General features: G+C 42.6%; 1 protein-coding gene across 2 annotated transcripts in view; it reads left to right on the top strand.

The window, feature by feature from the left end:
- The window catches only part of ptprg.L (protein tyrosine phosphatase, receptor type G L homeolog), a 335,758-nt gene that overhangs the window by 259,336 nt on the left and 61,874 nt on the right, over positions 1–14,548 (top strand). Inside the window, exons 10-13 of one of the 2 annotated variants that reach the window (XM_041590933.1) lie at positions 1,915–2,023; positions 4,511–4,560; positions 6,919–6,973; positions 7,348–7,782. In XM_041590933.1, the coding sequence (XP_041446867.1) occupies positions 1,915–2,023; positions 4,511–4,560; positions 6,919–6,973; positions 7,348–7,782 (649 nt within the window). Of the gene's footprint in view, positions 1–1,914; positions 2,024–4,510; positions 4,561–6,918; positions 6,974–7,034; positions 7,783–14,548 lie in introns of both variants that reach the window. The other variant, XM_041590932.1, reaches the window with a different exon arrangement.

Below are 14,548 nucleotides of genomic sequence, written 5' to 3'. Positions count from 1 at the left end.
TACTGGCCGCATAAATATCCTCAGACGTTCCTGTGTGAAGGGAAAGCATTATTGAGCTCTTAAAATCGCCTTTTTTTTAATGACAGGCATGACAGTTGTAAATTAATCCCTTCTGGAGTATTTAGGGACTTGGAGATCTTGGGACGAGTGTCGTGGAGAATGTGACTAGAATGGAAATGTTCCTTGTTAGGGAGTTAGAGGTTTTTTCTTTCTGTTCCGAAGCTGCGGATATTGTCCGTCTGTCTGTCTTCCTAGTGTCTCTGCTCTTTATTGTGGCAGGAGCTCTGTTCCACTCCATACTGTCCCGTTTTCTGCGGGACAGTCCATATTTTGACAGCTCAGCCCGCAGTCCCGGATTGTTACAGAAATGTCCTGACTTTCTCTTTGATCTCCTGCACGGACGCCAGAAAAAAAAAAGTTTCTGAAAATTAATTAAAACAAGAGGCTTTTGACAGAGACAGCACAGAACACTGAGCAGCTGCACTTGGATGCATTTGTAACAATTTAAGATAAACAAAGAAACAATTGTAACAATTTAAGATAAGCAGGTCTCTTGGGGAAACTGACTTGCAGCTTAAAGGACAATTCGCCTTCATTAGCTGTAATAACACATAAAAACCACAAAAAAATGCGTTCAGACATTAATAACCTACCAAGTTTTGTAAAATGGACATGGTAATTAGGGGGTGTGGCCATACAATATGCATGGCCAAAAAATTTATCTACGCGCTGCACAAGTTTTTGTCCCTCTCTTCGTTTTTCCCATTTTGGGAGGTATGGCACTCTGCACCCCAAAACTGGATTCACCAGATTAAAAATCCGGCATAAGTAGGGTTGGTACCTGTTGGGGTTTGACCTGGACAGCCCAGTTTTTTTTAAAGTGCTCCCCGGGTCAAATCTATTTGGAAAACTGGGCAGGATTCTCCTAGATTGATGTGAAGATTGGCCAATAGCTGATTGCCAATTCATAGCCCCACCCTGTGAAGCCATTGCTCCTCCTTGTGATGTCACAGACTTGCCCCGCCTCCTGGATTGTGCAGCCTGAAAAGGTGGCACCCCTAGACATAAGGTGCAACGTGGAGGCAGTAAGTACAGATCCCACTGCAGACTGTACCCAGAGATACTGCCTAAATGGTACAAGTTAGGGGGCAGGAAGGTTCACGCCTACATGTCCCTCCGCCCCCTATATAAGGCTACTGAACATAGGCAACATTGTATTTATGGGGCAAAAACGGGTCTCGGCATTTGCAATACAGGTCAGGGTGCAAACTGTAAAAACCTGGCGGCGTGAACCCCTTTTTTCCCCCCCTCACTTTGCACCCTGCCCTGCATGTCATATAGGACCCCTCTGATCTTGGCGTCTCCCAGTTGTCACTGACTCTGCACATGCTCATTGTGTTCTGAGCTCTTCATAATCTGCATCGGTGCAATAGATATCGGTACCCAAACATTACTGCCATGGATTTTATTTGCTCATTAGTTGGATATAGGAATTCATTGGTGTATCATTCATAATTCTGAAAATATCTAGGGCAAGCCTGTGTGTTCACCCCGAAATATCATCTTAAAGGGGTGGTACACCTTTAACTTTTAGTATATTATAGAATGGCTAATTCTAAGCAACTTTTCAACTGGCCTTGGTTTTTTCTTTTTTATAGTTTTTGAAATATTTGCCTTCTATATCAGACTCTTTCCAGCTTTCAAAGGGGGGTCACTGACCCCATTGAAAAAACAAATGCTCTGTAAGGCTACAAATCTATTGTTATTGCTACTTTTTATTCCTCATCTTTCTATTCAGGCCTCTCCTATTCATATTCCAGTCTCTTATTCAAAGGTGAACAACCCCATTTAATTCTCGTATTAAACTAGTCTTCATGCCGTAAACTAACAAAACCATTTTTTTTATTTAAACAGAAAGCCATCATTAACCACGTTTCGCCGGATATCCTCTACTTGTTCCGGGTTCAGGCCGTGTGCCAAAACGACATGCGCAGTGACTTCAGCCAGACCATGTTGTTCCAAGGTAAAAAAAAAAGCCGCATTTCTCTCTGTCTGTATTCTGTATGTTGCTTCTCTCAATAGGGTCTTGTAACCCATAGCAACCTATACATACCTCCCAACATTTTGGAAGTAAAAAGAGGGACAAAGAAAATTTTTCCGCATGTAGTGCAATTTTTTGACCACACCCCTTTCTGTGGCCACACCCCCTAATTACCATGTTTGTTTTACAAAATTTGGCAGATTATGAAAGTTTGAAAATATTTCTCCTGATCAAAATTGTTACAAATTATCTTATTTGCACCTGTTAGCTGTTCTGGGCTCTCTGCTAAAAGCCAATTAAGTGAGAAACTTTGTTTCTTTTTCTGGCTGTTCAGTGCAGAGAAAAGAGGGACTTTCCAGTACAAATGAGGGACTGCAGGTTGAGCTGTCAGAAGAGGGACTGTCCCTCCGAAAAAGGGACAGTTGGGAGGTATGACCTATAGCAAGCCAATAGGTGTTTGTAACAGGAAGGAAGTAATAGTCACATGATCGTGCAGCTGCAGAGGCTTCAACTTTGCCAAGTCTGCCGAAATGTTTTAGCCATTTTTTTTTATTTCAGTTTAAAATAAACAGAAGAATTTGGCACGTTTTAATGTATTTATTATTCATATTTGTATTTTTTAAATATTCCTCTGTCCCAGTGAGACCGCGTGGGATACGTTTAAAATAAAAGGCACCAAATTGAGCCAATATTTCGCAGATATTTCCTAGCGCAGCAAAAAAAAAAAAAAAAAAAAGTGGCCGGTTTTCATGGACGGTAAACTTGAAAACTAATCTGGATAGACGGTGCCTGCTGTCAGCCCCTACCGAGGAGTAATGGGGCATGTGTTGCTGAAGAAGCAAGTCCTCACACAGGCTCCTTAATCAATCTGTTAAGCTTAATTAGTGCATCTGTTGCTGGAAAGGCCCCGGCTCTGCGAGTTGTTTACCCCAAGCACCAAAATGTTCTTTACCGGTGACCCGTTCAATATGGAGAAGGAGCGCAGGGACGTCCCCGCGAGGGAGGCCATTAATATCTGGAGGCATCAGCCCGGCTTACTGACATTGATTTAAGGAAAACAACAGGGATTCCACATGGCGCCAATAGGAAAGAATATTTCCTGCGCCTTATTAGGAATGTTCATTCATTCGCTGAATAATATTTTAACTCTTTAACCTTAATTATGGTTCATTTTACTTTCTTTAAACCCCTTCCTCTCTGAACCTTCGGTGTTAATGACTTATCTTGCAGATTCATCCTTCATCCAAGACTCCATTAATCTCAGGCTGTCTGGCCCAGCAACCTTTACCCAATCCCATAGTCCTGCCGTCTTCCACACTGGCCAAAACATGTCAACTGTAGCCCTTATTTACCAACCCTACACTGATAAATAACCAGGGAGTACAGCCATGTGGATGGAAAAAGGAAATATTCATAGTCTGTACAGAGAGATCCCATAAAACTATGGCAGCATAGGTATTCCCTGTACTAAGCACAATTCAGCAGGAACAGTCCCTAAGTTTGCTCATAGTCTGTACAGAGAGATCCCATAAAACTATGGCAGCATAGGTATTCCCTGTACTAACCACAATTCAGCAGGAACAGTCCCTAAGTTTGCTCATAGTCTGTACAGAGAGATCCCATAAATCTATGGCAGCATAGGTATTCCCTGTACTAAGCACAATTCAGCAGGAACAGTCCCCTAAATTTGCTCATAGTCTGTACAGAGAGATCCCATAAAACTATGGCAGCATAGGTATTCCCCTGTACTAAGCACAATTCAGCAGGAACAGCCCCCTAAATTTGCTCATAGTCTGTACCAAGAGATCCCATAAAACTATGGCAGCATAGGTATTCCCTGTACTAAGCACAATTCAGCAGGAACAGTCCCTAAGTTTGCTCATAGTCTGTACAGAGAGATCTCATAAAACTATGGCAGCAAAGGTATTCGCCTGTACTAAGCACAATTCAGCAGGAACAGTCCCTAAGTTTGCTCATAGTCTGTACAAAGAGGTCCCATAAAACTATACCAAGTATAGGAATCACTAAGCAAGATTTTGCATTATCAGCTCCCTTAAATATGGAGCACAGGGCGGTATAAGGCCTAATTTATGGATATTAAGACTATTTATTTTACCTAGAAATGGCTGCAAGTCATGCAATTAGAATGGGGGCCACGTGCTGCCTATTGGGTATCACTGATGCAGAGGGACACTGGCTGCTTTGCCATAAACATTTCATCTTTTGCAAGAGGCGCCTTTACCTGGGGACGTGCTCAGCAGCAGCAGCGCCTCTAGTGGTCATAAACAGAACAATCCCTTATTATTTAGACTTATAGCCGACTGGGCAATTTGACCTCTTATTGCCTCTGTCAGAAAACGTCCCTCCAATTGCCTTGTCACCGTCCCTGATGATATTAAATAATAATGAGCGGTGACAGACTGACACCCCTAAAGTCACCCTGTTGTTCTTATTTGTCTCTTGTTTCAGCCAACACAACACGAATATTCGAAGGGACCAGGATCGTGAAAACAGGCGTGGTAAGTTGTCCGAACTTTGATTTGCTCCATACGTTTATTCCCCAGGGCTGGAACGCAAAACGGCCTCCCTCTCTGCTCTTGTATATTTGGCTATTGGGAGATCCCTGGCAGACGGCATGGCGGTAATCGCTGCTTTATATCTCTTAAATCAAAGCCCAATTAGGTAGGGGGCTGCTTTCAAGTCAACATTAAACTGGCGATTGCTGCAAAACTGCCAATTTAATTTTTGCTGCTTGGGAATGGCAGAGTATGATTAATTCTATTGTACTGGCGAGGCTGAGACGGCCTGAATGCTTAATTAGGGACTTATTCCAGCCAGTGCCCATCAAACAGCTGCCCGGGGAGGGCACCAAGGAAGAGAGAGATATTCTGAGACAATTTGCAATTGGTCTTCATTTTTTACTATTTATGGTTTTAGAGTTATTTAGCTTTTTATTCAGCAGCTCTCCAGTTTGCAGTTTCAGCCATCTGGTTGCTAGGGTCCAAATTCCCCTAGCAACGATGCAATGATTTGAATAAGAGACTGGGATATGAATAGGAGAGGCCTGAATAGAAAGATGATTAATAAAAAGTAGCAATAACAATATATTTGTAGCCTTACAGAGCATTTGTTTTTTTAGATGGGGTCAGTGACCCCAATTTGAAACCTGACAAGTCAGAAGAAGAAGGGAAATAATTAAAAATCTATAAAATAAACAAATAAATGAAAGCCAGTTGAATAGTTGCTTAGAATTAGCCATTCTATAACATACTAAAAGTTAACTTAAAGGTGAACCAACCCCCAAAAGCTGACATTTGGGAGGAACCCACAGACCTTTCTAATTCCCCTAGCAACCATGCACTGATTTGAATAAGAGACTGGAATATGAATAGGAGAGGCCTGAATAGAAAGAGGAGTAATAAAAAGTAGCGATCACAATATATTTTTAGTCTTGCAGAGCATTTTTGTTTAGATGGGGTCAGTGACCCACATTTGAAAGCTGGAAAGAGTCAAAAGAAGGTGGTAAATAATTGAAAAAACAAAACAAAAACGATAAAAAATAATTAATGAAGCCCAATTGAAAAGTCATTTAGTATGACATACTGAAAGTTAACTTTAAGGTGAACCACTCCTTTAATACGAGAATTTAAAGGGAATGTAAAGCCAAAAGTAATGTTTTGCATGTAATATTGGGACTCCAGAATTCCCTAGTGCCCTGCATTTGCTTTACCCAGTGCAAGATTAGGACAAAGGAGGCCATACTACTGTTAGATAGGAGATGGGTCGGTGTTAGAGCAGGGGGTAAGGCTTGATCTACCCCTAGAAATTCACACAGGGCTCAAAAATCCAAGCAATGATGTCACAATAGAGACGGCAGTTTCGCTGCAAGGTCTAGTACCATTTTGGGTTAGTGAGAAACAATTTCCACTAGCCACTTAGCAGCCAAAGGTTGGCATGAGACTTAAATAAAACAAGAAAACAAGACTCATATATGAAATATACAAGCACATTAATAATTCTGCTGTACAACTGCTCCTCTGCCTCCCCCCAACCAGTAGTAATAATAACGTTTAACTTCTGAATCCAAGTCTGAAGCGGCGCTTCCCCTTTGCGTCCGCAGGAAATGTATTGAATGTATTAAGGAAATCCGGATTTCTCTGTCGGTGCCATTTTTTTTTTTTCTTTATTTTCATATCGGTAAACTGTACGACTGCCGGCACTGGGTGATGACACAATGGTGACCTCCGGTGGCCAAGACTGTAAATAAAATGCTGGGAATTAAAGATTTTTTTTAAAGTAAAAGTTGGCTCTGGATTTTCATGTAGTCAAACACACACAATATGTCACTGAGTCTATCGTCTGCAGTTGAACTGCAATTCCCAGAATTCTCTGCCAGCCAAAAGCCTTACTGTTTTCCATTGGTCTTGTAGTCTATTACTGCAAACAAAAAAGCCTAATTTACCAAGTTCCAGCAAGAGGCAGTTCTGTCTGTCATCCTTCTGCAATCCGGAGTACAGGTATTAACTATGCTCCAACCTATAGGAGGATTATGCCTCCCTAGTGGAAAAATACTGCAGTCCTTCACTGGAGGTGAGGTTTGAGGGTGCTACAATCATGTTGAAGTCTTAGGGGATACCAGTTGGAGTAGTGCCTCCTACCAATATTAAGGCCAATACACTTCCCCCACTCAGTGCTGTTCTGGGCTTACATAAAGTGAGTCTGGAGCGCTTGTTGGATAGGCTTTACACCAGTGACATTATCCAAAGTGTGTGTGTTGATTCGTATGTATCCTCAACCATTGCCTCGAGCAAGGTGCAGTTTTATTTTGAACCCCCTGGTTAGATCTGATTTTTTTTTTCTTTCCCAACGTAACGCAGCAAGGGAAACTTGGTCATTCTCGCAAGAGAGAAGTTGTCGAAGGTCCAATATCAGGTATTATACTGACACTTTCTTCTCTCTTTCCTTTTCTCCCCCCCTTGGTGATCTCTTCAAGCCTACTGTTTCTCCTGCCTCCTCCGCTGACATGGCACCAATCAGTTCTGGATCCTCTACGTGGACTTCTTCAGGCATTCCTTTTTCTTTTGTTTCCATGGCGACTGGCATGGGCCCTTCTTCTAGTGGGAGTCAAGCGACAGTGGCTTCCGTGGTGACCAGTACTTTGCTCGCGGGTCTTGGCTTTAGTGGTGGTGGTTTGCCTTCCTTTCCTAGCACTGTGTGGCCCACGCGCCTTCCTACTACTGTTTCTCCTACTAGTAAGCAGGCAGCCAAACCGGTTGTCTCCACCACTGAACCTTTACCCTCCACAGGCTCAGATAGTGATGCTTCTCCTACCCAAAACAAGGAAGGGACAGAGGAAGGAGAAAAGGATGAAAAGGGTGAGGGAGAAGATGGTGAGCGGGACCAGGATGAGGAAAGTGAGAAAGAGTCTGAGAAGAAGGAGAAAAGTTCTTCAACACGTTCTTCAGAGGTCCAGAACCACACTGAGTCCACCCCAACTGCCGCCTCCACTGATAAAGTAGGAGAGGCCGGCGCCAATGAAACTATAACTGATCCGCAGGAAAACGGAAATACTTCTTTAATAGATCCCCCGGGAACAGAGCCTGCGGCAACGGCAGCAGGCCCGTCACGCACCATTGTGACGTCCACAGAAGACTATTATGTAGATCTAACCACCACAATACACAGGTCAAGGTCAAAAGAGGACAAAGAAGTGGACAACAGATTCTTCACCGTTAACCCAGGTTGGTGACTTGCTCTATGATCTGCAGGCCTCCTGCATTCTCTCTCTCTGAGATGTCCTGTCTGCCATAAATCTATTGACTTTAGGACTTAAAAAAAAAAAAAAAGCATTTTTGGGAAAGAAACTGTAAAAAACTGACTTTGATACTTTTACTGTCTACTTTTCCTTTGCATTTCTCCTTTTTTAACATTTTCCTTGTCCGCTCATTAATTTAATCTGTTGAGATGTGAGTTTCTATTGTTTCCACTGTCGATAACATCCCAGCCCTGTGTGATATTTTCTTACAAGGTTTTTTCTTCTAAACTAACCCAGAAGGATTGAGAACTGTCAAAACTATGTGATGAGCGGGGGGTGGGTGGATTATTTTGTAATTTCATAAAAATATAAAGGTTTAACTGTGGGTGAGGGGGAGCATTTTGGACAAAAGTGTATCTATTCATGCCATAGATGTGAACGTGACTAGAGTGACCACTGTCATTCTTTTTGGTGTTGAATTCATTGTTTAACCCCCTTACTCTCCCCTCCTCCGTGGTGAATCCCAATGGGGGGTTCTGACAATGAGCAGGGGGGGGGGGAAAGTGTTATGGATTATAAATGTATATTTAATTTTCAGGTTGAAAAAGAGTGATATACCACCTATGTAGGTGCAAGGTCCACAAAGCTTTTTGTTTCTGGAAATCTATGTTTTTGCTTCTTTTAATGAAAAAATGTATAAAAAATGTATAAATAAAATATTGCTAACCAGCAAATGTAGGAAATGAACTCTTATTTACCCTCAATCCTTCCTGAGGGGGATGCTTTAGCCACAAATATTGTCTTCCTTATTCCCTTCTTTATAATGTACTTCCTATTGAGAGCACAGGCAGCACAGAGACAAGGGAGAAACTTGGGTGCAAAGGGCAGACCAAAACCTTCTCACATCCCTCACACTTTGTATTCCAAGCTTCATGGTAAAAAGAGTTTGTTTCTTGTTAGATATCCACTAATATGAGGTAACCCATAGCAACCAGTCGGCAGTTATTATTCTGCTCCCATTAGAATAATTAAAGCAAACCTCTGATTGGCCGTTAAAGGCTACGTAGTGCTGCTTACAGATCTTGGAAACACCATTCTCCTAAATGTTTTGTTTGAAATGTCTCTTCATCATCTAAATGGACAGTAAACCTTATTTATGTTGCCAGCTTTATGTTTATTATTCAGTAAAGGTAAAGTAAATCATGTAGGCTTGGGATTGTTTTCCCAGGGAGGATTCCTACACCATTTATAGATGCCAATAATTTAGCATCCCCCAAGTGGCCGCATTATCATGCAGAAAATCCCCCCGGTTCTATCTTGAGTTGACCAATGTAGAATTTAAAGGAGAACTAAACCCTAAAAATGAATGTGGCTAAAAACGCCATATTTTATATAGTGAACTTATTGCACAAGGCTAAAGTTTCAGCTTGTCAATAGCAGCAATGATCCAGGACTTCAAACTTGTCACAGGGGGTCACCATCTTGGAAAGTGTCTGTGACACTCACATGCTCAGTGGGCTCTGATTGGCTGTTGAGAAGCTAAGCTTAGGGCTCGTCACTAATTATCCAGCAGAAAATGAGCTTCCCCTGTAATATAAGCTGATGCTACAGGTTTGCTGATTATTAAATTCTGATGCTAATTGCACTGGTTTCTGTGCTGCCATGTAGTAATTATCTGTATTAATTACTAATCAGCCTTATATTGTGACATTTCTATTCTATGTGTACTGTATATTGTGAGTGGGTCCCTAAGCTCAGTAAGTGACAGCAGCACAGAGCATGTGCAGTGAATCAGCAGAAAAGAAGATGGGGAGCTACTGGGGCATCTTTGGAGACACAGATCTTTACTGCTAAAGGGCTGTGGTTGCCTTGGGCTGGTACAGAAGCACGAAACATCATGTACAACATTTCTAGCTACTTCTTTATTTAAGCTTTAGTTAAGAGCATCACTATAAAGGGCACAGACTGGTTAATAGATACACGTGTAATAATGTTCTTTGGATCAAATCCATTTGGAAGTAAGTTTGCTTTGTGGCCTGTAGAGGGCAGGGTAGAGCTAGACTGCTGTTGGCAAACCTATCATTGAAACTTGAGATAAATCTGATTTAGCCAAACCTCCTGTCTTAAAAAGATACTTGGGACTTGAAGCTCATTGGATGACCAGGATGTACAGTTTGCATTCTTTACAGCTATTGTCCTACTATAACTCCCAGCCTCCCCAGCTCTCTGCAGAGGCTGAGAATTGCAACAGCTGGCAATGTCAAAAAGGGATGGTTCACCTTTAAGTTAACTTTTATTAATATGTTATAGAATGGCTAATTCTAAGCAACTTTTTGATTGGCCTTCGTTATTTTTTTTTTACAGTTTTTTTTTTTTGTTATTATTAATTATTTGCCGCCTTCTTCTGACTCTTTCCAGCTTTCAAAAGGGGGTCACTGACCCATCTAAAAAAACAAACAAAAAACAAGGCTATATATTTATTGCTACTTTATATTACTCCTCTCCTAAGCCCTTTAGGAGAGGAGTAATAGGAGACGCTCTCCTATTCGTATTCCAGTCACTTATTCAAAGCAATGTTGCTAGGGGAAATTGGATCCTAGCAACCAGATGGCTGAAACTGCAAACTGGAGAGCTGCTGATACAAAGCAAAACTTTAAAAAAAATTCAAAAAACCACAAATAATAAAAAATGAAATCCAATTGGAAATTGTCTCAGAATATCACTCTCTATATAACTCAAAGATGAACAACCCTTTAAGGTTAGAAAGCCCTGAGTTAATTGCCTCCTATTGGAATAAAGGGGAACTGAGACAAAAACAATGCTTTTCCTTTTGCTTTTCACTTAAGGTGGTTGTAAGGATTTAAAGGAAGATTCATTTTTTAACCCTCGAAAAGCCTCTTTAGGTAATTCCCATTGACTTTAAATAGGGGGGTGGTGGTGGTATGTCTTGCATTTGTCCTTTCCCACAGAACAACAAACGATCTGCCATTGTTGGGGGTGTTAGCACTGGTGTGTTTGCTTCTTCTTTACTGGCTGCTGTGCCACTTGCCTTAATGTAAATGTTTTGTGGTGCAGGTGGTTTAGTTCCCCTTTAATTATTTACTGCTGTATCTGCGATTCCAGCCACCTAATGTTCTAAAGGATTTCAAGTATTGGTATTAATTGATCATGTGTTTTTATAGGTCTTAACGTGAGTCTTTATTTTAACTGTAATTTCCTTATTTAATGTTTGTTCCCTTTCTCTATTCCACCATAAAATGGACTTTTAGTATGCTGTGGGCAGTGGGATTCTAAAAAGAGCAATGTGGCCTCCCAGACAGAACAGTAGGAAGGTGCTTTTTTATGAAGCAAGTTTATATTTTGTTGTGTTGGAGGGTGTATGTCCCCCTTTAATTGCTCAGAAGAGCACACGTTTATGTTATGCTGTGTTGGATGGTGTATGTCCCCTTTAATTGCTCAGAAGAGCACACGTTTATATTATGTTGTGTTTGAGGGTGTATGTCCCCTTTAATTGCTCAGAAGAGTACAAGTTTATATTATGTAGTGTTGGAAGGTGTATGTCCCCTTTAATTGCTCAGAAGAGCACACGTTTATATTATGTAGTGTTGGAAGGTGTATGTCCCCTTTAATTGCTCAGAAGAGCACACGTTTATATTATTTTGTGTTGGAGAGTGTATGTCCCCTTTAATTGCTCAGAAGAGCACACGTTTATATTATGTTGTGTTGGAAGGTTTATGTCCCCTTTAATTGCTCAGAAGAGCACACGTTTATATTATGTTGTGTTGGAGGGTGTATGTCCCCTTTAATTGCTCAGAAGAGCACATTTTTACATGACATTGTGTTGGTGGAGATAATTTGTTCCCTTTATTGGGTCCCACAGCCACACTCCCTACACAATCACGAGCTGAATCTGTTGTGAATTATCAAATCTACCCACAATGCTCCTAGAACCAGTGCTCTGCGGTGCCCCATTATTATCAGGGGCTGGAGCCATCACACTGTTAGGACCCACCTAAACACAGTTCTGAGTTCTGAAACAATCCGGTGTCTGGTTTAATATCCATTTTTCTAACCAACACGGCATAAAACTGCAGCAAAAGGTGTGACGCTATTATATTGGACTAAATAGTTGTAAATATTCACTTTAATTCGTTGTGTTGTTTCTTAATAAAAAGTCCTCTTTTTTTCATGCAAAATGTGAACTTTCCCTTTATTTGTTTGAATTATTAGTATGGGAAACACAATGTAGATTATAAATTTTCCGTGCCACAGTGACCCTGGCATTAAAGGAGAAGGAAAGCTCCAAGACAGTTTATTGCCAACAGATTAGCCACAATAGTGCAAGCTAGAATGCTATATTTATTCTGCAGAATGATTTACGCTCTAGACACTCTCTCTGTTTGTTTAGGATAGCAGCTGCCATATAAGCTTGGTGTGACATCACTTCCTGTTTAAGTCTCTTCCTGCTCACTTACAGCTCTGAGCTCAGATTACAGCAGGGATGGGAGGAGGGAGGGGGAAGAAGCAAACTGAGCATGCTCAAACCCAAGCCCTGTAGGTTTATGTTGAAAACAGGAAGTCTGATACAGAAGCCCATGAGTACACAATAGAAGGAAAGAAATACTGTGTTTCTTTTGACAGAGGACTCAGAGCAGCATTACTTTGAGGGTTTACTGGTGTATTTATATAGACCTTCCTGATAAAGCTTACTTAGTTTTAGCCTTTCCTTCTCCTTTAACACACAGTGACTCCCAGCGTTACAAAGTGCAGCGTCTCTCAGCATTGGACTGTGCGGTAATTCCCAAGTGTTACACAGGACAGTGACTCCCAGCGTTAGTCTGTGCGGTGACTCCCAGCGTTAGTCTGTACGGTGACTCCCAGCGTTAGTCTGTACGGTGACTCCCAGCGTTAGTCTGTGCGGTGATACCCAGCGTTAGTCTGTGCGGTGACTCCCAGCGTTAGTCTGTACGGTGACTCCCAGCGTTCGTCTGTACGGTGACTCCCAGCGTTAGTCACAGTAACTCCCAAGTGTTAGTCTGTACGGTGACTCCCAGTATTATAGTCTATACGGTGACTCCCAGCGTTAGTCTGCGCTGTTACTCCCAGCATTAGTCTGTACAGTGACTCCCAGCGTTAGTCTGCGCGGTGACTCCCAGCGTTAGTCTGTACAGTGACTCCCAGCGTTAGTCTGTACGGTGACTCCCAGCATTAGTCTGTACGGTGACTCCCAGCGTTAGTCTGTGCGGTGACTCCCAGCGTTAGTCTGTACGGTGACTCCCAGCGTTAGTCTGTACGGTGACTCCCAGCGTTAGTCTGTACGGTGACTCCCAGCGTTAGTCTGTGCGGTGATACCCAGCGTTAGTCTGTGCGGTGACTCCCAGCGTTAGTCTGTACGGTGACTCCCAGCGTTAGTCTGTACGGTGACTCCCAGCGTTAGTCTGTGCGGTGACTCCCAGCGTTAGTCTGTACGGTGACTCCCAGCGTTAGTCTGTACGGTGACTCCCAGCGTTAGTCTGTGCTGTGACTCCCAGCGTTAGTCTGTACGGTGACTCCCAGCGTTCGTCTGTACGGTGACTCCCAGCGTTAGTCACAGTAACTCCCAAGTGTTAGTCTGTACGGTGACTCCCAGTATTATAGTCTATACGGTGACTCCCAGCGTTAGTCTGCGCTGTTACTCCCAGCATTAGTCTGTACAGTGACTCCCAGCGTTAGTCTGCGCGGTGACTCCCAGCGTTAGTCTGTACGGTGACTCCCAGCGTTAGTCTGCGCTGTTACTCCCAGCATTAGTCTGTACAGTGACTCCCAGCGTTAGTCTGCGCGGTGACTCCCAGCATTAGTCTGTACAGTGACTCCCAGCGTTAGTCTGTACGGTGACTCCCAGCGTTAGTCTGTACAGTGACTCCCAGCGTTAGTCTGTACGGTGACTCCCAGCATTAGTCTGTACTGTGACTCCCAGCGTTAGTCTGTACGGTGACTCCCAGCGTTAGTCTGTGCGGTGACTCCCAGCGTTAGTCTGTACGGTGACTCCCAGCGTTAGTCTGTGCTGTGACTCCCAGCGTTAGCCTGTGCGGTGACTCCCAGCGTTAGTCTGTACGGTGACTCCCAGCGTTAGTCTGTACGGTGACTCCCAGCGTTAGTCTCTACAGTGACTCCCAGCGTTAGTCTGTTAGCGTTAGTCTGTACAGTGACTCCCAGCGTTAGTCTGCGCGGTGACTCCCAGCATTAGTCACAGTAACTCCCAAGTGTTAGTCTGTACGGTGACTCCCAGTATTATAGTCTATACGGTGACTCCCAGCGTTAGTCTGCGCTGTTACTCCCAGCATTAGTCTGTACAGTGACTCCCAGCATTAGTCTATACGGTGACTCCCAGCATTAGTCACAGTAACTCCCAGCGTTAGTCTGTACGGTGACTCCCAGCATTAGTCTGTACAATGAGACACCATCCTAAAATAAAAAAGTATAGTGACCCCCTACCTCCAGGGAGCAGGAGAACATACAAACTTCATGGAATTAATATTCTGAGCTGCAAGGAATCAATGTTAAATACACGGAGCAGTCCAAGAGGTTGTGTTTGACGGTGGAGAAATTTGTTAATTTTTTCCTCTAATCCTTTTACAAACACTTAACCGGTTCGGCAGTTCTACATGCTGATGTGAAGAGCACAAATCAGGAATATAAAATGCATCATCTAAGTTTCATGTTTTTGTCTTTTTTATAAACAAGTGACTTAATTATTGGCTCATTCAACATCG

This window comes from Xenopus laevis, chromosome 4L, assembly GCF_017654675.1.
Source record: "Xenopus laevis strain J_2021 chromosome 4L, Xenopus_laevis_v10.1, whole genome shotgun sequence".
Taxonomy (NCBI): domain Eukaryota; kingdom Metazoa; phylum Chordata; class Amphibia; order Anura; family Pipidae; genus Xenopus; species Xenopus laevis.
The sequence above is the reverse complement of the archived record's forward strand: the minus strand, read 5'-3'. Positions and strand labels throughout refer to the sequence as shown.